This window comes from Panthera pardus, unplaced genomic scaffold, assembly GCF_024362965.1.
Source record: "Panthera pardus isolate Hobbes unplaced genomic scaffold, ASM2436296v1 HiC_scaffold_11, whole genome shotgun sequence".
Taxonomy (NCBI): Eukaryota; Metazoa; Chordata; class Mammalia; order Carnivora; family Felidae; genus Panthera; species Panthera pardus.
This window is the reverse complement of record NW_026526666.1, coordinates 56,152,283-56,177,880: the sequence shown is the minus strand read 5'-3', so window position 1 is coordinate 56,177,880 and position 25,598 is coordinate 56,152,283. Positions and strand designations below refer to the sequence as shown.

The following is a 25,598-nucleotide window of genomic DNA, read 5'->3' as shown; positions in this document are numbered from 1 at the left end:
AAGAGGAGAGAGGGAGAGAAAGGGAGAGAGAATGTGTGGGAGAGGGGCAGAGAGCTGTGTACTGAGGATCCGAAGTGGGGCTCCGTGCTAACAGCAGAGAGCCCCATGCAGGGGCTCAACTCATGAACCATGAGATCATGACCTGAGCCGAAGTCGGACGCTTAACCAACTGAGCTGCCCAAGTGCCCCAAGATCCTTTTCAAAATCACTGTAAAGCAAGCAGATTTATTCTCTTTTCTAAAATAAGCAGCCATTTATATGGTTAATTCTTTTAATGTGAATTTACATATAAAGTATTTTTAAATTTACTCTCATAAGGCAGTGTTTGTTAGGTCTGGTAAAGTGATCCAATGGGCTAGGCACTTCTCCTCCTCCCCCTTGGCACTAATTATTCGAGTTCAGCTTTGAATTTGTAAGGTTCCTTGTAAGGACAGCAAACCTGAGTCAAGAAGCATTAGACTGAGCAGAGAGAGTTCTGAGATAGTCACAATCTACAAACTGGTTATTCAGCTGATAAGATGATTGTATCACACTGTAGGTATCAACCTTTGAGCTGCAGCAACACATCTGGCCTGAGCTGGTGCTGTATGGAGTACAAGACATGCTTAAAGTGGCATCATCCCCCACCCCAATCTGCTAGTGTGGCTTTGTTGCACATAATCAACACAAAGCCTAACCAGCCAAATCCTAAAATAGGTAATTTAGACCATAAAGTAGAGCAAGGAAAGACAGAAGATTGAATGAAAGAATTATAGAGTATCTATAAGCCATGTGCTACTAAGTCCTTTAATGTGTATTTTTATTTCATTTCCGCAACATTCATGAAGTGGGTGTTAGCATGCCCATTTTACAGATGAAGAAGTAGAATTCCACAGAATAATCTGTTAATTATTGGACCTTGAGTAAGTGGTTGATTTTTGTACTGAATTGAGATCCGACCACTAAATCAACATCCTTAATTCCCCCTTGTTTTTACTCATTTAACATGCAAGGATTTATACCCTTTGTATACTTAACTGTAATTATTTAGAATTAATTGTTGAGGCTCCTGGGTTGTTCAGTCAGTTAAGTGTCCAACTTCGGCTCAGGTCATGATCTCACAGTTCATGGGTTCGAGCCCTGCATGGGGCTCTGTGTTGACAGCTCAGAGCCTGGGGCCTGCTTCAGTTTCTTTGTCTCCCTCTCTCTGCCCCTCTCCTACTCACTCTCTGGCTCCCTCTCTCTCCCTCTCAAAAATAAAAAAACTTAAAAAAAATTTTAAGAAGAGAATTGTTGATTTTCTTTCCTACTGGATAGCAAGTCCATGAGAATAGGAATGTTGTCTGTTTTGTTCAGCATGATATCTCTCTTGGCATATAGCTGGTGATCAGTATATATTCTTTGTTTCCTACCCACCCTCTCTCTTTTTTGGAAGGAGACAGGGAAGCCAGGGTTTCTACCACATTGTCTCAGAGAAGAAAATAATGCACGGAAAGTGTGGGCCAATGTGACCTGAACAATCAGAGAAGGTTTTATGGCTGAACTAACCTTTTTAGATGGAGATGGAATAATTAACTGGAACCTATACATACAGCTATTAATGACCTCTACTACTTCGTTCTCAGAAAGAGACCATCATGGTAGAGGAATCGCTGTATGGATGGGAACATGCCGACGCCTTTAAAATATAGATTCAAGTGCTCTATTTAAATTATTTTACCCTTTTTTTTTTAATAGAAAAAATCAGGCAAAGATATGCAGACCTGCCTGGAGAATTGCACATTATTGAGCTTGAAAAGGATAAGAATGGACTTGGACTCAGCCTTGCTGGTAATAAAGACAGGTCACGCATGAGCATATTTGTGGTGGGAATTAACCCGGAAGGACCTGCTGCCACGGACGGGCGAATGCGTATCGGAGATGAACTGTTGGAGGTGAGGGGCATAGATTTTTAATTTCTCTTTTGCTAAGGTGAAGGGGTGAAGAGTATACTCTGCAGGAAAATGAGGCGATGGGGAAGAATGTTGCAAATTATGTTTTCTTTGACTATTCAAAATCATTTTCCAGAGGAAGAACAGAAATCATATTGTCGCTTGCAAATGTTACTTGCTGCTTGAGTAAAAACTAGTCTTGAAAATAATTTAGGGACCCTTAAGTTAAAATCTCGTGGAAGCATATTGAAAGAACAGGATTTGTTTTTAACATATATTCCAAAATGTTCAAAACTAAATTGTGTATTTATCTACTATTATTCATATTTATCAGAATTCTCTTTAGCCTTAGAATAAACTAGAAGTATGGCATTTGTTTTTGTTGTTGTCATTTAGTTTTTTGGGAAGGTGTTAGAACCAACAAAACTTTGTGAAATGGTTTTCAAGGCTTGGCTAATATCTGTGAAGTTGGTGACGTGGGCTAAGGCCATGTAGATTCCTTATTTAGGAATAGGATAAAGGTAAGAAGGGCTAAGGAGACAGCTCATCCTTTGCCAACTACTCTCTAGATGATTTCATCAGTAATCTGAAAAGGTTATTCTTGTTTTCCTCAACTTAAAGTCAGGGGTTTTTTTTCTTTATTTATTTTAAGTTTGTTCATTTATTTTGAGAGAGAGAGAGAGAGCAAGAGAGAGAGAGTGCACACACAAGTCAGGGAGGGGCAGAGAGAGACAGGAGAGAGAGAATCCCAAGCAGACTCTGCACTGGCAGTTCAGAGCCTGATGCGGGGCTCAAACGCAACAAACCAGGAGATCATGACTGCAGCCCAAGTCAGACACTTGACCGCCTGAGCCACCCAGGCACCCTTAAAGTCAGAGTTTCTGTTCTGAGTTTATCTTACTTTGATACTCATTTGCTTGTTAAGAGTCTTTGATTCATTCAGCAAACATTGTTTGAGTGTCTCTTAGGACCGGACACAGAAAGAAAGATGAATGCATCCATTCCCTTCAGTCAGATAGCTCACAGTCTAGAGGAAGAAAACAGACATAAAAAGATAGTTGCACTGCAAAATGAAAAATATAATAATAACAGCAGCTTATATATACTCAGTGTGAGACAAGCAACCTCTTTTACTAGTGGGGTCAGAGAGTAAACGCTGCTGGGATTCAGTATCAGGCAGTTTGACTTCTCAGCTCTCTGTTAACCAGTGCACTCCGCTGCCTCTGAGATAAGATGCTCCAACACTTGGACATTTAAAGGACCTGAATGAATCACAGAGGCAACGAGTATCAGGCTGCTCACTGAAAATGAGGGTTACCGATTTTGCATTTTATGATTTCCTCTTCAGACCTTGACTCAAAATAGAATTCATAGGCACCCATAATCTGACTTGCTTCATGATATTTACAGCCCAAACTGGTCAGACAGTTCACTGTGCGACCATGAACATCATGCCTCTTTCCTAAGCCTCAGTAAGTTTCTCCCCCTCTAAAAGCCGTTTCCACCAAGAAGTCACTTTTGGAATGACTTCTCTTGTTCTTTTGTAATACAGCATCAAGAAAGGGACCCACACTAGGTAGTAGCAATGACCTGCATAATCATTAAGTAAGCAAAAAATCAAAGGTGGCAGTACATAATAACCAATATAATTCATCACTTCACGTTTATCTCCTTTCGCTGATGCTTAGAGACTTCAGCAGTGAGGCTACACTGACGGTTGTGGTAATCAAAGTGAAAGTAGAAACTAATTTACTGAGTTATCACTGGTACGTAGGTGCTCTCACATTTGTATTCAGTATTCCCAACAGCCCTATCCGGTAAGTACTTGTACTGTCCCCATTTTGTCGATAAGAAAACTATGTAAGTAATTTGCCTAATATTACAGAACTAAGTTACTAGGTTTCAGTAAGAACCCAGGCTCACCGGACTCCAAGATTCATGCTCTAAGTGTGCCCTGTGGTACTTCAACCAAACCCCATTTGTTTTAGATCCATGAGAATCCTGATTTATGATCCTCTAACCTTTACGGAATCACGTATCTGAAGTTCCTCTGTTATATATACATAGACATGGATTTCCTATCTTGTATGTGAAAATGTTCCAAAGGCAGTAATGTAGAACACAAAGATTCTAGTTCTAGTCTCTCTATCTTATTAAGACTCAAGATGGAGGGGTGCCTGGGTGGCTCAGTCGGTTGGGCGCCTGACTCTTGATTTCAGCTCAGGTCATGATCTCTTGGTTTGTGAGTTCAAGCCCCACATCAAGCTCTGCACTGACAATGTGGAGCCTACTTGGGATTCTCTCCCTCTGTCTCTGCCCCTCCTCTGCACTCGTGCTCTCTCTCTCTCTCTCTCAAAAATAAACTTAAAAAAAAAAAAAAAAGACTCAAGATGGAATAATGGCCCTTGGGATCCAGATCAACAGGAGCACTGGTATATTATTTCCCTGATACTGTATTAGATATGGTAAGAAATGAGCGGTGCCTGCCAAGTAATGAGCATGTGTTACAGTCCATACACGGAAGTCTACTGTGTGTAGGGCAGCCAGCACTGAACTTGGAAGACCTGCTTTCACTTCTCCCAGTTCTTCCAGTTATTAGTTGCAGTTCAGAAGGGGCTTAATTAACAAAGTGCACTGCACATAGTTGACTGTTCATTAGATCACATTTTCCTCCCTTGCAGACAGAAAGTTCAGATCTCTGTTTTCTAGGCTAAACGCTAGAAGAGCTCTCTTGTCTGAAAAAGGATATTAACATCTTGCCATATTGGACCCCACCTATTCTTTTTTTTCTTGAACTTTCTGAATTTGGCTCTTTTGTTGCTATTCAACAACTTTATCTTCTTGCAGAGGTGGAAAGAACAAGAAGATTAAACATGGCAATGAGTTGATCTTCCTCCAATCCTCCCTGATTCTCTTCTCTGAAAAAATGACCAATAAATATATGTTGAAACATAGATTCTAGCATCCTGTATCTTTGGCTAATTACTTATCTTCTTTAACCCTCAGTTGCCTCATTTATCAAATGAAAATTACTTATTCAGCAAGTGTCTTGCTATGCATCTCTCATGCAAGAAGCAGTGTATGAACAAAGTGCTGATTTTACATCAGTAAACAAAATCATGGTACCTGTTCTCATAGAGCTTATAGTCTAGTGACTGCATAGCATCAACTTTCAAGGGTGTTCTGAGAATTAATGAGAAAAGGTAGGTCAGATTTTTGCCACAGTATCTGGCACAAAGTAACACGTGTCAACTGATATTATTTATAAAATAATATTTTCATGTGGATTTGTGTATCTAGATTTTTTTTAGTTTGTTTATGTTAATACATTTGCCTCTGAAAGTATGTCCCAAAGGGAAGCCATTATTTTCCTCAATAGCTCCATGTAGCATCTTAAAAAACTAAGAGAATGGAAACATGCACAGACCGGTTTCTTAAGCATTTATAACCCATCTTCTCATGTGACTTTTGGCTGTAGGTCAGGGATGATGGGAAAAAAATTTGTGTGGGAAACATTTCCCTGGTTTCTTTTTATAGCTGAGAAAAATTTTGATTATTTCTCTATGATATGCAAGGAATTTGTATAGTGCATGATATCAAATCCAATGTGCTTTTTTTTTTTAATGGTTTATTTATTTATTTTTGAGAGACAGAGCACGAGCAAGGTAGGGGCAGAGAGAGAGGGGTACACAGAATCCGAAGCAGGCTCCAGGCTCTGAGCTGTCAGCACAGAGCCTGATGCGGGGTTCAAACCCACAAACCGTAAGATCATGACCTGCGCCAAACTCGGACAGTTCACCAACTGAGCCACCCAGGTGTCCTAAATCCAATGTGCTTTTGAACCAAGAGTAGGAAAATGATTTAACGATAAATACCAGAAAAGCCGAAAGCCAATGTTAAAATAGCTGTTCTTTGGATATTGCAGAGCGATAGATGGTAGAAGGACACTGCATTGTGTGGCAGGCATTCAGAGTGGGCTTTTAGATTACACTTACTAGGTCTCTGGGCTAGTGCAAATCTTGTATATTTGCTTACCCACCCACACTCCATTTCTTTTTGTGACTTCTCTCCCTGATGAGGTAAAGTCATCTGTGTCTTGATTGTTTTTGCAACTCCACCATTTATTCCCGTTCTTTCTCATGACTGCTTTGTTGCTATTGTTGTGTTACTACTTTGCTCCGAGCTTCCTTTTATTTATAGTTGATCTGACTTATTTTAGGCCCCAAGATGAGGCTAATTTATAGGAAGGAAAAAAGAGCACAAATGTGCATTGTGCCTTCTTTGAAGCCAGAAGCTCTGCTTCTTTACCGCAGCCTGTCTGCGACTGATTCCCGGCACGCCATTCACCAGCAGTTTTCTTGCTATGGGACTGCATTGTTACAGTGCAGGAGCAGCCAGCAAGTTCTGTCGATCGATGGCCCAGTTCATGTATAAAAGAAATCTTACGTTAAGCCCCCAGAAGACAATGTGATTAAATCTCAGCTTCTTTACCCTTTACCACGATGCTGGTGTGGGGGCTCTGAATTCATTTCAAAAGGCATTAGCATATAATTACCATGTAGACTGGAATGAGACTTGCACCAGAGCATTGGCTTTCCCTGAGCAGTTAGTCCCAGAAAATACACAGGCCTGGGCATGGTGCTGTCCTATGAATATAGGATTTATTTATAATCTTCCCTACAGTGCAAGTGTGGGAAGAGAGAGTGGATAATGCTGCATGGGGAATTGGAGTGATTTGTCAGGTTAGAAAAGCAGCCAGAAGCAGCAGGGTGGGTGGCACAAGACCTGCACAGTTGATTGGGCCAGCCTGGAGAGCTATGTCTCATCAGGCCCCCACACCCTGCGCCACAGAGCACGCACATTCCCTTTGGGACATTTGCCTGCAGGATAACCAAAGCTGAATGTTGTTGTTTCACATGTCTAACATGTTTATTTAAGAGCCACTACAAATAAAAAGCACGAATACTTCCCATATTTGCTAGGAATGAAGACGTAGAACCACAAGTGAACTCAGATCTTATTGTCTTGTTATGTTTATTTCGTAAGAGAAAAAAGAACAGAAACCATAAAACTTCAGTGACTGGCCCAGGTACACATAGCTGCTTTGTGGCAAAACTCCTACCTGAGGGCTCTTACCCCCTCCCTGGTCTCAACACTGATTCTTTGTCCTCTGCTTGTTGCCAGTGAATTATTTTTGAAATGTTCGGAAGACTTAAATGTGATTTAGAAGTGCAGAAGGGTACTAAACAAATCACTAGCCTTTGTGCAGCCGCAGATAAGATTCTTTCTAATTTTCAGTCAAGTTTCTGTCACCTTAGATTGGCTCTTTTAGATTATTGCCATACATGGATGTAATTTTATGACATGTGCTTCTTTTTTTTTTAATTTTTTTTAAATTTTTATAATATTTATTTATTTTTGAGAGAGACAGAGACAGACTGTGAGCAGGGGAGGGGCAGAGAGAGAGGGAGACACATTTTCCGAAGCAGGCTGCAGGCTCTGAGCTGTCAACACAGAACCCAATGTGGGGCTCGAACTCACTAATGGTGAGATCATGACCTCAGCCGAAGTCAGATGCCTAACTGACTGAGCCAGCCAGCCACTCCCTGATGAGTGCTTCTTAATGCAATAATTATGCCCTAAGAGACCTCATGTAATAAAATATCCCATTGGAGAAACACTAGTTTGAGGAGCAGAAAGAAGACTAAAGGAAAGCAAAATTGCAATATATTTTTCCTAGTTTTATTAAGAGATAGGTTTATAATAGCTAAAAGTGCAAAAATAAACTGACCAAATTTTTTATTGTGTCAGTGGTTTCATGAGTGTTAAAACATATTTTACATTTTAAATAAGTAATTTATTGTATGTCTGTTATTTCTCACTGCACTTGTTGTTAAAACTTTACAAAAATAAATACTTTTAGCAGATCCTGAATATAACCTTCCCATATGCATAGCTAAAGTGACCCCATTTGGGAGCTCTTAAAATAGTCTAGAGCCCAATTCACAACTCTAAAAGTCAACAGAAGAATGTGGTCAACCTCACACATAAAGGGGCCTCTCCTGTGCGTGTAACATTTTTTCTTTCTTCACAGTGCAGCCCCCTGGTTATTACAGCATATAATCAATAGCTGTCTGTGTCTCGTTAAGTCATCTTTCCCAAGTAATCTATTGTATGATATCCAATATGAGTTACAAAAAGATGTACTCATTAAGAGAACATTTGGGGTAGGAAAGCTGTATTAGGAATTGAGTTCACATTGAATACTTACTGTTTTCAAGTCAGTGCTAAATACTTTATGTGCATTATCCTAACTTTTATAACAAACCAGTGAAAGTAGGTGTTATTTTAATCCCCATTTTACAGATAAGGAAACTGAGATCTGAAGGGGTAGAGTCAACAGGCAAACACTAACTTTTCTGACTCTAAAGTTCTTACGTTATTTCATTGTGGATTAATCATGATTCTAAAAAAATAATAAGTGGGGACTCTTGGCTGGCTCAGTCAGTAGAGTGTACGACCCTTGATCTCAAGGTCATGAGTTTGAGCCCCACGTTGGGCAAAAATCCTACCTAAAAAAGTGATAAGTAAATTTCTCATCATTTTGTAGTTTGGGTAGATTAGATTAATGCAGTTATTCTGGTGCCAGTTCAAAATATCTGAAATAGTCTCTCACAATGCCATACCATGTTACTCTTTTTATCTTCTTAAAATTGAATGCCACTTGAATTCAATAGAAGAATGCAGTCAGTGAAATTACAGCCATCTCTCAAAAATCAAAGAAGAAAAATAATCTGGTTTTGAGGTTATTCTTGTCCAATTTGAGAGCTTCTCTGAAGGTCATAATTTAAGAGCTTTCCCCCTCAAAACCATTGTAAAGGTAAGGTTTTATTTTCAGGCTGCAGGAAATATTATGTAAGACCTAGCTCATATTGGGTGGCCTCATTTTTCTCTGTATTTCTTGCATGAAGTCTTAGAACTTTATCTCTGCCCTTTTAGTTTCTGTCTCTGGCTTGTTGGAGGAAGAGTTTTAATTATTTAGTCACACTTCATTGTCTTTATACTGCTGAAATATTTGGGCTAAAAGTCTATGTTCTTACTGATCTTTGAGAGGAATGACAATCATTTAATTTTTATCATTGCAGTCCTCATTATCACTGTACAAAAGCTTTATGTGAGATTTCTACAGTGAACCACATTATCTTAAAATCAGAGATAAAGTGCTGTGAAAGAGAAAGTGCCATGGAAGCAGAAAGTAAAAATGTGAGGATAATCAAAGAAACTTAGATTACTGTGAAAAGAATATAAAAAACAGGGAAGGGAACGTATGCTGTGGAGAAAGTTGCCATTTGGAATGAATAATTGGTCTTTAGCAGTGTATCTCAAGACTTCTTTCTGCAGTTTTCCCTCAGCTCTTACATGACTTGTTGGGGTAATTCTCCAGGTCTCTGTTCCCTGCTTTTTCCAGTTTCTTCTCTACCTCCTTCCAGTCCTATTCATGGCCATCATAATGACCATACTGAAATGCAGTCTAGAAAGATATACTCTTAGATTATGGAGAAGGGTCTCCTTATATCAACCTCAGCATATAACTTATGCCTGTATTTTGTTCCATTTGCACAATGGAAATTTCTTGTAGTCACTATGCAGTCTTGAGGCATGAAGCCTGACAGAAAAGTGTTAATGAAATTCTTATTCCGGGTTTGACTTCCTAACAATATCAGACAGCTGCTTAAACTCGTCAGAAATGTGGTTGTATATGTTTTAATTATAGTTTTTAAGGAGTAGGCCTAAAATCAGTAATCCAACCTGAGAATCAGATGTTCTGCTCCCAAGAGTAGCCATCAGCCTATTTCTCATTATTTAGAAAAAAAACTTTTAGTGTTTATTTATTTTTCAGAGAGAGAGAGAGAGAGAGAGAGACAGACGGGAGGGGCAGAGAGAAAGGGAGACACAGAATCCCAAGCAGACTCCAGGCTGAGCTGTCAGCACAGAGCCTGATGCGGGGCTGGAACTCACGAACCGTGAGATCATGACCTGAGCCAAAGGCAGATCCTTAACCAACTGAGCTACCCAGGCGCCCCATATTTCTCATTATTTTAAGTCAGGAAAGTTGATGCATTCATTACACATGAACCCCAACTCCTCCTCGCGCCAATTTTCTAAAATGTTACTGAAACGCGATTAAAAAAAAAAGTGCATGTAAATGACACAGTCATGTTAGGATATGAAGTGTGGACTGTCACCCAACAGTATGATTGTTAACACAGTTGCATTGTGTACAATAACACGGCTTCCAGTTCACTACAGCAGCATTCAAACTTCACATCCTTCTTGCTGCTACTGAGTGTATGGCTCTAAACACCGCCCTGCGATTCTGCATTAGGAATATGCCCGGAGACTGTTCCCTCACAGCATCTCATTTAAAATGTTTTACTCTGTATTGGGGATGTAGATACAAAAGTTTCCTATGTAAACATTTACTGAAAAATACTTCATTGAGAGTATATGCAGGCCCTATGAACTTTGAGTACTGAAAATCAGAAGGTATTCTATTGGGAAAACCTTACCTGGAAAGTATACCCATCTGTGGTTTTCCTCCTTTTAAAAAAACTCTTAGCATCTATAAAGTAAGCAGAATTATGTAATGAAAGCCTTCTGTAAAGCTATCACATGGTTCACCAATTATCAACACTGTCATTTCTGTATCACCTGTACCTCCATATGTCCACACCTATGCAATTATTTTTATAGTTGGAAGGGAGGGATAAAATGTACAGAAAAAGAAATGCACAGATAGTCTCTGTCTAATTTTGACAATTATATACTCCTGAATAATCCAAATATCTATCATTTTTGTCTCCCCAGAAATTGTTCTCATGTACTTTCCCGCTGGAATCTTTCATTCCCATCCTGGGAGGCAAACGCTGCATTGATGTTTGGTTTTGTTTTCCTTTCATGGGTTTTTCCTATTCTAGAACTTCACGTAAATGGAATTATACAGTATGCACTCTTTTGTGTCCAGCTTCTTTGACTTCGCCTATGATTCATCAGTGCTGTTGCATATATTAGTAGTTTGTTCCTTTTTGTTGCTGAATGATATTCCATTGTATAACTACCACAATTTCTCAGTTTACCTGTAGATGGACTTTCGGATTTTTTGCAGCAGTGACTCTGGGAAACAAACATTTGTGTGACAGGTCTTCTTGAAGACAACTGCTTTCCTTTTTCTTGGATAAATATTAATGGTAAATGAGCGGGACACAGAATAGTTGTGTGCTTAACTTCAAAGAATTGGCCACACCTTTTGTCCAAGTCACTGGGCCATTAAACATTCTCACCAGCAGTGTATGAGCATTCTGGTTGTTCTACAACCTTAGCTCCTCTGGTCGGTGTGGCTTTAATTTACTTTTTCTTTTTTAAAGTTCATTTATGTATTTTGAGAGAGAGTACACGCATAAGCAGTAGAGAGACAGAGACAGACAGACAGAGAGAGAGAGACAGACAGAGAGAGAGAGAGAATCCCTAGCAGGCTCTGCGCCATGAGTGTGGAGTTCGACGTGGGGCTTGAACTCACAAACTATGAGATCATGACCAAAGCCAAAATCAAGAGTTGACGCTCAATGGGCTGAGCCCCTCAGGCGCCCCTACATTTTCTTGTTGACTGATGACGTTGAACACTTTTCTTGTTTAGCAGCCCTTCAGACAGATTCTTTTCTTTTATAGTTACTGCCCTAAGAATCTTGGCCTACCTCCAATAATTGCAAGTAATTTTTTCTATATTTTCTTCTAAAAACTTTATGGTTTTAGCTTTTATGTTTAGTTCTGTGATCCATCTTGAATTAATTTTTATGTGTGGTGTGAGATAGAATTTGAGGTTTATTTTTTCCGTGTGAGTACCCACTCGTTCAAGCACCATTTGCGAAAAGACTTTTTTCCCCCATTAACTTCCTTTGCGCTTTGTCAAATATGAAATTACCATATAACTATGTGTCTATTTTTGGACTCTCGGTCCTCTTCTATTAACCTGCCTATCACGCTGCCTTGATTACCATATCTTTACAGCAAGTCTTGAATTAAGGTAGCACCAAGTCCTCATTTTGTTATTTTTTGAAAGTTGCTTTGGCTCTTCTAGCTCCTTTGAGTTTCCATATGAATCTTAAAACCAACTTGTAAATTATTAATTTTTTAACAAAGTCAGCTGGGATTTTGATTGAGATTGTATTGAATCTATAGTTTAATTAGGGAGGCTAAACTTCTTGACAATATGGAGTCCTCCAAATTATGAATGTGATATCCCCATTTAATAATTTTTCTGAAGTGTTTCATAGTTTTCAGTGTAGAACTTTTGCATTTTCAGGTAAGTGTATTCCTATGTATTTTGTATTCAGTGCTCTTATAAGTGGAATTTTTACCTTTTCATTCTTGTTTGTTGCTAGCATGTAGAAATACAATTGATTTTCATGTATTTGTATATTGACCTTGTATCCTATAATCATGCTAACCTAACTTATTACTTCTAGTAGTTTTTTGTTGAGTCCTTAGCATTCTCTGGAGGTAACTGATCATTCATCCATGTATAGGGAGTTTATTTCTTCCTTTTCAATCATTATGACCTTTATCCTCCTTCCTTCTCTCACCTTCTGTTCTCTCTCTCTTTTGTGCCCCTAGTCTCAGAAGCCATTTGGTGTCGGATGATTGAATAAGACCTTAGCTGTATGTAGGTTTTTCATAAGCCAAGGAAATTCCTTTCCATTTCTAATTTGATAAGGGGGTTTTCCATTTAAATTACAATTTGACATTATATTTTGTCAAATGCTTTGTATGCACCTGCTTAGGTTATCTATATATGTTTTTAAATGAAATTTAAGTATCACACAAAAAGACACTGACTAATGGCATTGTTCAAACTCTTTATCATAATATTCAAAATCATTCAAGAGATATCTTTGTTTTTGGTGGGTGGAGGGGTGGGGGATGCCTGGGTGGCTCAGTCAGTTAAGCATTCAACTTCAGCTCAGGTCATGATCTCACGGTTCATGAGTTTGAGCCCCACGTCAGGTTCTGTGCTGACAGCTAGGAACCTGGAGCCTGCTTCAGACTCTGTGTCTCCCTCTGTCTCTGCCCCTGCCCCATGCACACCCTCTTTTTTTTTTAATGTTCTTTTTTATGTTTTTTTAATAATGTTTATTTATTTTTGAGAGAGTCTGTCCACGTCTGAGCAAACACATGAGTAGGGGAGGGGCAGGGAGAGAGGGAGACAATCCGAAGCAGGCTCCAAGCTCTAAGCTGTCAGCACAGAGCCCGACACGGGGCTTGGACTCACAAACTGTGAGATCATGACCTGAGCCGAAGTCGGACACTTAACTGACTGAGCCACCCAGGCACCCCTCAGGAGATATCTTTAACCTTCCTTTCCAGCTTCTGCCACTGCTTCACTGCTTCTGATCCAGCTGTATTGAACTACTTAAATAAGTCCTCAATACAGACGAGTATTTCCATCATTCCATTCTTTTGCCCATGTATTTTATTCAGTATACTTGCATAGACGTTTTAAAGACCTAGCCCAATTGTTTTAGCATAAGTTCATGACATTATTTTTCTTACTGCCCTAAATAAAAATCAGATATCTCTTCTTTATATACATTGTTTAAATGCTTCTTGGGGCACCTGGGTGGCTCAGTCGGTTAAGCGGCTGACTTTGGCTCAGGTCATGATCTCGAGGTCTGTGAGTTCAAGCCCCGCGTCAGGCTCTGTGCTGACAGCTCAGAGCCTGAGGCCTGTTTCAGATTCTGTGTCTCCCTCTCTCTGACCCTCCCCCGTTCATGCTCTGTCTCTCTGTCTCAAAAATAAATAAACGTTAAAAAAAAAATTAAAAAAAAAAATAAATGCTTCTTAACTTTAGGTAATTGACTTGAAATTCAAAGGTGAAGATGACAGAATGGAAAAACAAGTATACTAGCTATTATTTGTTAACAGTACTATTTTTATAAGAGAGATGGCTTGTAATACCAGTTCTATTTTTAACTAACTGTTTTTCTCAGATAAATCCTTTAATCTCTGTTACCATCTCTTAACTGTAAGATAGAAGAATGGTCAATAATATCTTTAAAAATCTTTCAAACTTGGGGCTCCTGAGTGACTCTCTCGGTTGAGCATCGAACTCTTGATTTTAGCTCCGGTCATGATCTCACAGTTTATGGGATCAAGCCCTGCATCAGTGAGGAGCCTGCTTGGGATTCTCTCCTTCCTTCTCCCTCTGTCCCTCCTCTTCCTTGTACAGGCGTGTGCATTTTCTCTGTCTCTCTCTCTCAATAAATTAAAAACAAATCTTTCAGACTTAATGTTGTCTGAATCTGTTATCTAAATGTTTGCTCCTCAAACTTCAGCATATTAATTTAGCCTAACGAATTTCTTATCTCTATTCTGGGGAACATGAAACTGCAAATCCTTTCTCAAAAATGTTTACCAAACAAATCTCTTTAGCTATATAAGTTGCTCTCAACCAAGTTTGTGTATCAGACTCATAGGAAAGGTTTGCCTAAATAACAACCCTTCACCCCATCCTCTTAGAGGATAACCTCCAAAGGTGGAGCCTAGGTGTACTTTTAACTAGTTAGTATATAACAAATCTTATTAGGAGTCTAGATGTGAAATTTTGCTCCTGTCATAGAAGGACATAAGATGTGCCCCGGAATCCATAAAAAGCAAAGGGAAATGGTCCGTAGTACTTCCTGCCCTTCAACTTGAGTCTCTGTCTCCATACTGTCCCTTTTAAATGCCAAGAGAGGGGCGCCTGGGTGCTCAGTCGGTTAAGTGTCCGACTTCAGCTCAGGTCACGATCTCGCAGTCCGTGAGTTCGAGCCCCGCATCGGGCTCTGGGCTGATGGCTCAGAGCCTGGAGCCTGCTTCCGATTCTGTGTCTCCCTCTCTCTCTGCCCCTCCCCCGTTCATGCTCTGTCTCTCTGTGTCTCAAAAATAAATAAAAAACATTAAAAAAAAAATTTGAATGCCAAGAGAATAGGATTGACCTAACATAGGGGCTGTGACTGGAAAAATTAGGGCAGGAAAATAAGGTGATTTTTGAGCTGAAGGCTCAAAGTTTTGCACAATATTTAAATATAATTTAAAATTATTTTGACTCTAAATTTTATTTCCCATCCTTACTTACGTTTCTGGCTATGACTCAAAAGTATTAGGTTAGCAAATAGATTTTAATTCTAATTGATTCCCTAACATACTAAGTTGTCATAAAGGTGTTACTTATTGCTACTTTTGTCTTTCTAACTTACAGGTTATGCTTTTTTATATGTTTTTAAAATAATATGTAATCATAAAAAATTATGGTTTAGGTAAAAGTAATAATCTTCCCTCTTTTACCTTTGTAATACTACTCCTCTAGAAGTAACCCCTGTCAACTTATCATCTTTCCTCTTGATCTCATGCACAGTCACATACATTGTGCAAACAGATTTTAAAGTTAATTAATGTACACAAACAGAATCATAATTCGCATACCTTTTTTACTGAATATATGTCATTTATGATATATATTATTTAGATGTCAGTACAAATAATACTATAACATACTGCTGTATATGTCTTTGTGCAATTGTTTGAATATGTGGCATAGAAAATATATTATCTTTCTTTGGTGTTACACAAAATTTCTGCTCCTCTAACAGCTTGTAAAAGAAGTTGTTTCCCACCCGCCAAATCTAGCAAACACTAGATGTAATCAGACCATAGCCAACCTGCCAGAGGCAGGAGTTGTTTTTTTTTAAAGATTTTTTTGTTGTTGTTTATTTACTTTTGAGAGAGAGACAGAGTGCTAGTGGGGGAGGGGCAGAGAGAGGGAGACATAGAATCTGAAGTAGGCTCTAGGCTCTGAGCTGTCAGCACAGAGCCCGACACAGTGCTCGAACTCACGAACCGTGAGGTCATGACCCGAGCTGAAGTTGGCCGCTTAACCAACTGAGCCACCCAGGTGCCCCAGATGCAGTTTTTTAAATTGAATAAAAATTCTTTACTTATATATCATACATATACACGTGAGGAAGTGACTGAGAGAATAGGACTACACTCTGGTGAGGCAGTTTTTAAAGTCGACACTTGGATTTTTATCTGCCTTCACCACTTTAGAATGAGAACTGGGTGCTGGGAAATTATTTTGGAGAGGGAGGAAGGTAGTTGGGCTATGGGTGATTAGGACGAGTCTTTAGCAAAGTAGCAGGAGTCCCATAGCATGCCACCCATTCCAGCCTCAGACCTGCTGAAAAGAGGCTCTGGGATCAGGACATGCGAGCTTGGATTCTGGTTCTGCAGGTGTCTTACCTAGAACCCTATACAAGTCCCTGAGTTTGAGTTTCAGTGTCCTTGTTACAGAAATACCGGAGCATCTGCCTTGCCGACCTGTCACGCAGAGCAGTGTGACAGTGCCAGACTGTCTATGAAATATGCTTTCAAAGCTATCAAATACACACGATCTAATCCTGACTCTATAGGCTATAGGACTGGTTCACTGACAAGATTTGTGTCAAAAAAAAAAAAATGTTTTTAAAAGAGAAGCTGGAGTTGGGAGGAGGGGAGTTAGGAACTTCGATGAAGTCCTTTGATGATTCACTGGGTTTGTGGCTACATCTGTGGGAGCGTCTAGGAAAATATTTTGAAGGCAAAAGAGAAAAAGTCTAAAAACAGAGGGAATTGGAGTAGAGTTCTAAGTAGATCATCATATGAAAGAAGCAAACGTTAAGCTGAGCATTACTAGTCTTGATTCATAGCCTGTACCAATTCTTGGAAGAAGGAATTCTAGGTCAGTGGTCACCTGAGTCTGTTTGCTTCTGTGACTAACAACACCACTAATACAGGTAGGTTGTAATGCCTCAGCCTCCTAGGGAAACACGATTCCTTTGCAATATTAATGAGCTGTTAAGAGAGAGATTATACTTCTGCCTCCATTTACATATTCCTTCCTATTTTGGTCAAGTGAACCAACCTGTAGCAATTGGGGCAACTTCCACAGAAACACTGAAAATCAGAGCAGCACATAAACATATTTCTCTGCTCACTTCCTTGAAGAATATTTTTCAGAATTGTCAAGGTTTAGGATTCAAAAGAACAACCTGTTTTGGGATACCTGAGTGGCTCAGTCAGTTGAGCTTCCAACTTCAGCTCAGGTCATGATCTCACAGTTCGTGGGTTCAAGCCCCACATCAGACTCTGTGCTGGCAGTGCGGAGCCTGCTTGTGATTCTCTCTGCCTCTCCCTGACTTGCGCTCTTTCTCAAAATAAATAAGCTTTAAAAAATAAAAGAACATGCTGTTTTCTGAATACACCAAATTTAGGGAGATGTGAGCTACGTATTACTATTACTTTGCCTTTAGAAGGTGTTCCAGTTTCATTAGATTTGTTTGAGAGAAAATAAATCTCATGCTTAAGCCTTTTAAATGGCTGTATTCCTTTGGGAACATTGTACTTCACAAGAAATAGATTACAGTGAAGTTGCCTACCTCATTTCAGCACTGCATCATTAAACTGAGTCCTTAAAACCTGCTCCTTTACCCAAAGTATTAAATTATTGGAGCTTGATGTGTATTATTTTGTCTTTTTGAGAAAAAAATTAATGTGACAGTTTTCTTCAGAAATACTTTTTCATTACAGTGAAATTGTTTTCATGTGAGTTTCCATCACTTTCCCTGTTCCATCGCTAGCCTTGGTACCTCTCTCTTTCCTTCTCCCATGTGCAAACCTGAAATGGTGGTTTGGAAAGTGAGGATCATTCTTCATGGAGGCTAGTGCCCAAAATTTTTGGAAAGGGAAAGTATTCTACAAGGTCGTCTTTGAACAGGACCTGTTTACTTCTATAACACCCCTACCCCAAAAGCTATACTAAAGTACCTGTGTTTCCTAGAAACTAAGACCTGCAGTTTTTTCCCTGGCCCTGGTGCTCTTCCTGCTGCTCACTTCCCCCTGTGCCTGCTAAGTTTCTGTCTGCTCAAGACCAACCCACCCATCTCCAAGAAGAGACAGTCACTTCTTGCTTTATGCCTATATTCATTATGCCAAAGCCAGTTGCAGGTTTTTGTTTCCAAGACTGTTAACTTACTGGAGTACCAGCTGCTCGAGTGCAGGGACCATATCTGACTGAATAAAATAATTCCTATAAAGTAATTTTCAGAGGATCTGGTACCTGGAACAAAGCTGGTGCTCAATACATGATAGCTGTGGTAATGATGGCAATGAAAATTCCTCTATCCTCATCACTTACACTACGACAGTTGAATAAATGAGTAAATGGATGGATATAACATATATCTAATATACTTTTATTGGAATATTTCTTGGTCTGGCGTTTCTATTTATGAGGCCCTATTAATTGGATTTAAAATTTCACAGGATTAAAAATGAGTTACTTAGGTTAACAAGACAGGCTTTTGGACTCAAACAGATTTGGCTATAATTACTGGCTATAGATCTGTTATATTGGTTAAATTCCTTAAACTTAATATACTTCACTTTCTCCATCTGTATAATTAGATGATAATGTATTCCTCTACTGATTTGTGTGAGACTTAAGTGAAATAATGTATTTAAGATGTGTGTATATGCATGTGCCTTGTGTGTTGTAAGCATTTATTAAATGGTATTATTACAAAGTAGTAATAAAATATCAATATACAGAAACAAACTGGAAATCACCTCAAATCCCACCAATCAGAGATATCATCATTGTTGACATTTAGTATATACTCATGGAGCTTTTTTTAGACTCAGAACTTTTACATAAATGAAAATAATGTGATAGATAACGTATTTTGTCATTTACTTTTTTCACTCAGTAATTTTATCTTTTTTAAAATATTTATTTATTTTGAGAGAGAGAGAGAGAGCAAAAGCAGAGAAGGGGCAGAGAGAGAGAGGGAGAGAGAGAATGTCAGACTCCACACTCATTATGGAGCTGACGCGGGACTGAATCTCATAACCGCAGGATCATGACCTGAGCCGATATCAAGAGTCAGATGTTTAACCGACTGAGCCACCCAGGTGCCCCCAATTTTATCTTCTTATGGCAGTGGATCTAGGTCTGTGCCATCCTTCTTCACTTCCTTTTAATGACACAGTTTTCCATTTATCAACGTAACGATAGAGAATATAATAAAACTTTTGATGAGTGTATAGTTTTTTCATTTTTTCTCTATTATAAGTATAGCCATCATAGACATTTTGACTCCCAGATTTTTAATCTTTTTAGGATAAACTTTTAGCAGTGAAATTATTAGATTAAAAATTAACCTGTAAAAAGGCTCATCAATTATACTTACTGTTTTTTCCTACATGTGTGTTATACTCAGTAAAAGAGTTTATTAAAGGAAAAAGTTAACCTATAGATTCCAGTGTCATGAAATATAAACAATAGAGTATATTTAAAAGTAAAGTAGGGAGAAGGAGTCAGTTTTCATTATCAGGAGTTCCAGTTACCTGAACTCTAGCTCCGTGTTTTGTTTTTTTAATCACTTTCTTTAATATACAAGAAACACACGAGACACAAATAAAGGCTAAGAAAGTGCTCAGTCCTCGAGTTGGTAGTTCGGGGGAGCTGAAGACAACGAGCCTTTCCTGTCTCCCAGGGAAAGAAGGGCTGTGAGGACACAACATCACCAGGCCCCTGGTGAACCCGGCGCTGGGGCCACACATGGCCTAGTTCTCCACCAAGTTTGGAAAGTGCTGATTTTCCTTGTCCTGGCCCTGGCCCTGGCCCTGGCCCTGCTCCCACACTCAGCCTCCGGTTTCCAGAAGTCATCCAATTCTCAGAATGGCCCCTTCCTTTAGTGCTCTAGCATTTTCACTGAGGGGAGGAGGCTGCTTACCCTGTCGTGGTGTCAGAGTTCTGGGGGAGTTGTCATCCTGTAGGATGGTGAGGGGAGATCTCCCTAGTACCTTGCCATTTCCTTTCTGTCTATTGTGCTTAGAACCTGAAGATCAGGGAGTCTCAGGGTCTCTTAAGGGCTTGTCTGAACCCTGGCAGGCCATGGGGGGTTGTGAGGGCTGTCCTGCTTCCTCCTTGGAGGACACCTGCTTGAGGGGAGCTCAGTCTGGCTCCAGAGTGGCATCCGGTCCTCAAGGGAAAACTGGGTGGCCAGAGGCAAGTCCAATTCAGAAGGTGAAGTTGCTGCTAGGGGCAGAACAGGCTCTGGGGGAAGATTCGATTTGGAGGCTTCTGTCTCAAAGACTTCATTCAGCTGTTTCACCAGTGGGCTTGGGGGTCTCCACTGCCAGTCTTCATAGGTGTCCGTGCAATGCCAAGGGTAGGAGAGCGGGGATCTGAGTCTTGGGCCTCATTAGGACCCTCCAACTGCTCTCCTGCTGGTAGGGTTGGCTGTAGAGAGCTCTCCATCTGGATGGGAGTGCGCAGGATGACAGCACTAGGTCCGCCACGCGGGCCAGAAGCTTGTTGTGCGGTGGAAACCAAGCCAGAATGACCGGGGAGCTCTTGGCTGAGCCCATCTCAACCAGGAGAAATAAGGTGGGGTGGGGCGGGGCCTGGACCAGGGCAAGGAGGGGACGCCAGGCCCCAATTCCTCTTTGGGATGCACAGAAGCTCCTAGCTCAGTTTCTTAATAATAATTTTTCAACTGTTCAGAATAAATCCCTCTACTTTAATAAAAGTATGGGCAAAGGTGGTGTTGTTGGGTATTATATTATAACATGATATTCAAACCTCAGGCAAATCTGTTGCTTGAACTAAATTTTAGTTTTTTATAATTAATATCTTTAATCCCAGCTTAAGTTAATTAACTTTGACTTCCAATTTGGTAAGTTTTTTGAATAGATTTAATTGAGTTGCTCTCCAGCATAAATTTATATTCATGTTCAGTTGAACTATGGAAAATTGAGTGATATTTTTGAATAATTAATTTTAGTAAAATAAATCTCATTAAAGACCTCTTAAGTGAAAGTTTACGTAGTATAACAAAAGGATTTACATTCATTTACTTTTGCTGAATCTTGCTGTATTAACCCTAATTCTACTTCTTCTACAAACTGTAAAATAATGCAATTAAATATCCAATCTTTGATACCAAAATATAGAGAGTTTACCTCAAAAGAGTGCTTTCTGGGTTTTTTTTCCTTCTCCACTGCAGTAGCAGAAACCAATTTATGAAGGGAAATATAAATCCCATTGAAAACCCGTTATAATATGATTTCTGAGTTTTATAAAAACAGATGTTTCTTATTTAAGGCTATTGTCTTCAGTATCTAGGGCTGCTATCATTTGCCCCTGTTCTCATTGAACTAGAAATTCAGAATTTAGGAAAAGATGAGTTAATTTACCCATGATAAAATATCAGTGTCTTTCTGGGACCGGGACCCCCTGAGCTTGAGATCGAAGTTACTGACCATGTGGAGGTCTCAGAAACCCCTTTTTGTCAGTATTCAGAAGAGGAAGCCAAACAGATAAGAAAATCAGAATTGTAACTCAAGAGCATAGAAATCTCCTTGGGTCAGAAAGCCTTTTTCCTTTGTCTACTTTCTTTTCTTTTTGAATGCCAGGATAAATTACTACGTGTCTGAGAGAGCATAAGACTAGGAGATAAAAAGAGGTATATCACTTGAATGTATAAATTAATATTTAGAAATAGGGGCCCCAGATACTGTATTGGTGGAGACTTTTTTGATGGGAAAGAACAGAAATTAGTTCAAGGTGATTTAACCAAAAAGGGGAGAATTTATTGCAATAGTATGGGTGTCCATCCCAGAACCTGGAGATTGGGTTGCCTGGGGGCCTCAGAAAGTGATGGCTTTTCCTGCTCCTTCATCCATGTGGCAGAATATGGCTACCTCGCAGAAGCTCAGAAAAGATGTGGAGGATCGTTACGAGTGTCACTCAACATGCATAAACTGGACTGTCCCAGAAGTAGGATATATGGTTATCCTTGAATGGAAGAGTTATAGATCTCAGCTATTAAGATAATAAAAAGATAATTTAGGTGTAATGCGAACACTAAATCAGAACTTAGGACAGTTCTTCCCACCAGTAAGAATAATAACAAAAATAAGGACATATCTAAATAATTTATTACTCATTTTCTATGTCATTGAGTCACCTTCAAAAGGAGAAACTTTGGGAAAGGCACTTCTCTACCCCCTCAGTTTACTGGAAGTAAATAGGAAATGATAATATTTTTTCTAACTTCTTGATAATCTGAATGATCACTCATATTTTAAAAGAATGGGAGCAGTATTTGCCCCAAAATGAAATATTTTAATTGTCTTCCTTTGGCATGAGCCAGAAAAAATTAAAATGGTGATCAATCTATACAGTATCTGTACAATGAAAAAAAGGGTAGTAAGTATATAATATTGTTCAAGTTGCAGTTTGCTTGCACGAAGAGAAGTACAGTCTTAGGGGACTCCACATTGCATTTCGGACTTGAAAAGCCTAGCAGTCAACTCTCAGGCATTTCCTCTATACATTGTGGTAAGATGCTTTGATTCCGACTTCTGTATCTCAAAGCTCTAGGACCTACGATGGTAGGTCACCACATCCTCCTGTTCCCACTCAGAGTTTATTTAACAGACATCTTTATAAAGATGACTTTCAAAATCATCTGATTTTTATGTGCACCATACAGATGTGACCTCTAGGTGTGCTTTAGGATTATCATCATCTGATGAAAGTACATAATACCCCAGTTGCTCTGAGATTTAAATGAGATGGTGTGCCTAAAGAGCTTAGGATAATGTTTGGTACAGACTAAGCACTTGATAAATGATAGCTGTTATTAATTAGAATTGACCGGAAAGACTTCCAGGAGGTATAGAGTGCTTTCTTTTTTGCCTGTGCTATACTTAGAAGATGCCCTACATCTGTTGTTTAAAGAATAGTGCCCTCAGAGAACAGCAGCTTCTCAGAAATAGAATAAGTGACAGTCTAAAGTTAATTGTGCATAAAATGCATCATATTCTTTCTAATTACTTACTGAATTTTCTCTGGCGTGTGTTTCCTTTAGTGATGAAGAAATACAAAAACTGCTTATGCAGTTGGAAGCTGTATGTGCCTTTCATTTAAATAGTGAAATTGTTGTATATTAAATAAGATCCAAGAAAACACAAAAGAGCCCTTCCTGTCTTAGAACTCACAGGCTACTAACGTATTTCTGAAGTCAGAAGAGAGACTTTGTCTTAGATTTTTAAAGCCAGAGATCTGCATTTTCCTTTTTGACATAATCCTGTTAAATCAGGTTTCACTCTGTGTTGAGTTTCTTATTCTGTTCGTGGTCTTGCACTGCAGAACCGAGTTTCTCCAGAGGCCTCCGAACACTGGCAGGAGCAGCTACCATAACAATAAATGGCACAGTTGTTGGCACTGGAAAAAACATCCAAAGCAAGCAAGCTGTTCCGCCTTTCTACAGCCAGAGCCTCTGAATATTCACAAACAGCACCATGAAGACATAACTGTAGATTTACTCTTAGATAAATTAAAATTAATGACCTGCTTTCTTCATTTGGGCTGTAATTTTTCCCTCTTAGAATAATAGTACCATACATTTTATCCTATCAAAATGGAAGATCACAGCTAAAAAGCAGGCATCTCCATAAAGATGAAACAGCTCAATTTTCTGTATGTTCAAGCTTTTGCTAATAAAAAAGACTTTAAAAAGAAAAAAAAAATCCCTTTGAAGACTGGAGCCCACCTCAGAGAAAACATAGTAGCAGTTGATTAATGAAAGAGCCATTTGCATTCAGGGCTCTGCAATTTTGTATGTCTCGCCGAGCACCGCTGTGTGCAGGCTACGCGTGGCAGGCTGGCAAACACCAAGTGGAGGACATGGTTCCTGCCCTCAACAAGTTGAGCCCAGTTCAGTAAATGCCAGGTGCCTGCACTGATGCTTACCACCTGACAAGGATTGGCTTGACCGTGTCAGGTGAGGCGTAAGGGCGACAAGAGAACATTTTTAAATGTAGTGCCACAGGATTCAAAGGCAGGAAGATTTGATAGGTCTGCTTTCTGAAAGCAGAGGCCAGACACGGTGGGGAAGACATTCACAAATAATTACCTGAATGCCAGACTTTGAGTCATGCGTATTCCACATGTCATCTCATTTTTCAGTTGTGATTTAAAAGATCCTTATTTGTTGTTCATTGTAAATGGAAGAGATTGAGAAATACGGTTTGCAAAAAAAAGCGATCTTGGCAGACATACTATTTTGTAACCAGGTTAGTACAGTTGGACATTTCCTATGTCATTATTCTTTTTCACATGACTCTATCATTACATGACTTAACCATTTTTTCCCCCTTATAATGAGTTAGGTAGTACAATGTAAATATAAGAAAAATAAAACTATGAAAACATTAGGGGAAAACCTATAATTTAAACGGTGGGCACTTCAATACACACACACACACACACACACACACACACACACACACATATACATTTTTTTAGAACAGCAAAATTGAGAGGAAGGTACAGAGATTTCCCATATGTCCCTTTTAGACTACCAACATCCCTCTCCAGAGTGGTACATGTGTTATTGTTGATGTACCTGCATTGACACATCATCATCTCCCAGTCCATAGTTTACATTGGGGTTCACTCTTGGTGGTGTACATTCTGTAGGATTGGACAAATGTATAATGGTATGTGTCCATCATTATAGTATCATACAGAGGATGGACACATTTTTAAATACATGTTATTAAAAAAGATAAAAACCTTAACAGAAAAGATGAGTAATTTTGAACACCCCCAAAATAATTTTTGGTATTAAGATTATTATAAATGAAGTCGGTTAAGAGTCCAGCTCTTGATTTCAGCTCAGGTCATGATCTCACAGTTCATGCGCTGATAACGCAGAGCCTGCTTGGGGCTCGCTCTCTCTCTCTCTCTCTCTCTCTCTCTCTCTTTCTCTCTCTCTCTGCCCCTCCCCTCTCACTTGCATGTGTGCTCTCTCAAAATAAATAAGTAAACATTAAAAAAAGATGATTATAAATAAAATTTAAAGGCATTATCTCATGTAATTCTCACAACAGTTTTATGAAGCAGGTGCTTAAATTCCTTTTAAAGAAGAGGAAACTGAGGCACAGAGAAATAGTGTGGAGATCAGTGGGTTTCTGGGAGGTTATCTTGGTGAAGAATAAAAGCTGATAGAATGAGGGACATAGTGAGAAGGTAGTTCCAGTTTAGTCTCTGCAACAGACTTTGATGTACATCCCCACATTACCACTTCAAGATGATGGATGAGCTTCATTTCAGGCAGCTCCCTCCTCTGTTCATTTCCATACACTTTCTCATTATAACTGCTATGACAAAAACCTTTTCCAGGTATGTCTTCGAACACAAAATTTCAGAGACCTCAAGGACAGACCAATGCTAATTACAAAAAACTGAAATCCCTATTTTCTATTCCTTATATAGTATATTGTACTGTCTCTTAAATAGACAGTTTCAAGGCCTCCGTTAAATTGGGACAGTATAGATCATTAACTAGTTATTAAAGAGACAAGAGGAGAAAAGCCAAAACTGTGTGAGCTATTATCAATTGGATGAAATAAAAGATTGATTACGACTATCATCATAGTTTATCACTGGAAAAATCTGGAGTAAAAAAATTTAGAATGTCAATGTTTTTAGAGCGTATTTAGGCGAACTCAATCAAGTTGAAATTCCACCATATCTTGGAT

At 39.2% G+C, this 25,598-nt stretch overlaps 1 protein-coding gene and 1 pseudogene across 4 annotated transcripts in view; one reads left to right on the top strand and one right to left on the bottom strand.

The window, feature by feature from the left end:
- The window catches only part of PATJ (PATJ crumbs cell polarity complex component), a 361,962-nt gene that overhangs the window by 212,281 nt on the left and 124,083 nt on the right, over window positions 1-25,598 (top strand). For all 4 annotated transcript variants that reach the window (XM_019449080.2, XM_019449079.2, XM_019449078.2 and 1 more), the window contains exon 28: window positions 1,717-1,913. In XM_019449080.2, coding sequence (XP_019304625.2) covers window positions 1,717-1,913 — 197 coding nt within the window. The remainder of the gene's footprint in view (window positions 1-1,716; window positions 1,914-25,598) is intronic.
- Window positions 19,505-20,414, bottom strand: LOC109266764 (cell division cycle-associated protein 3-like; annotated as a pseudogene).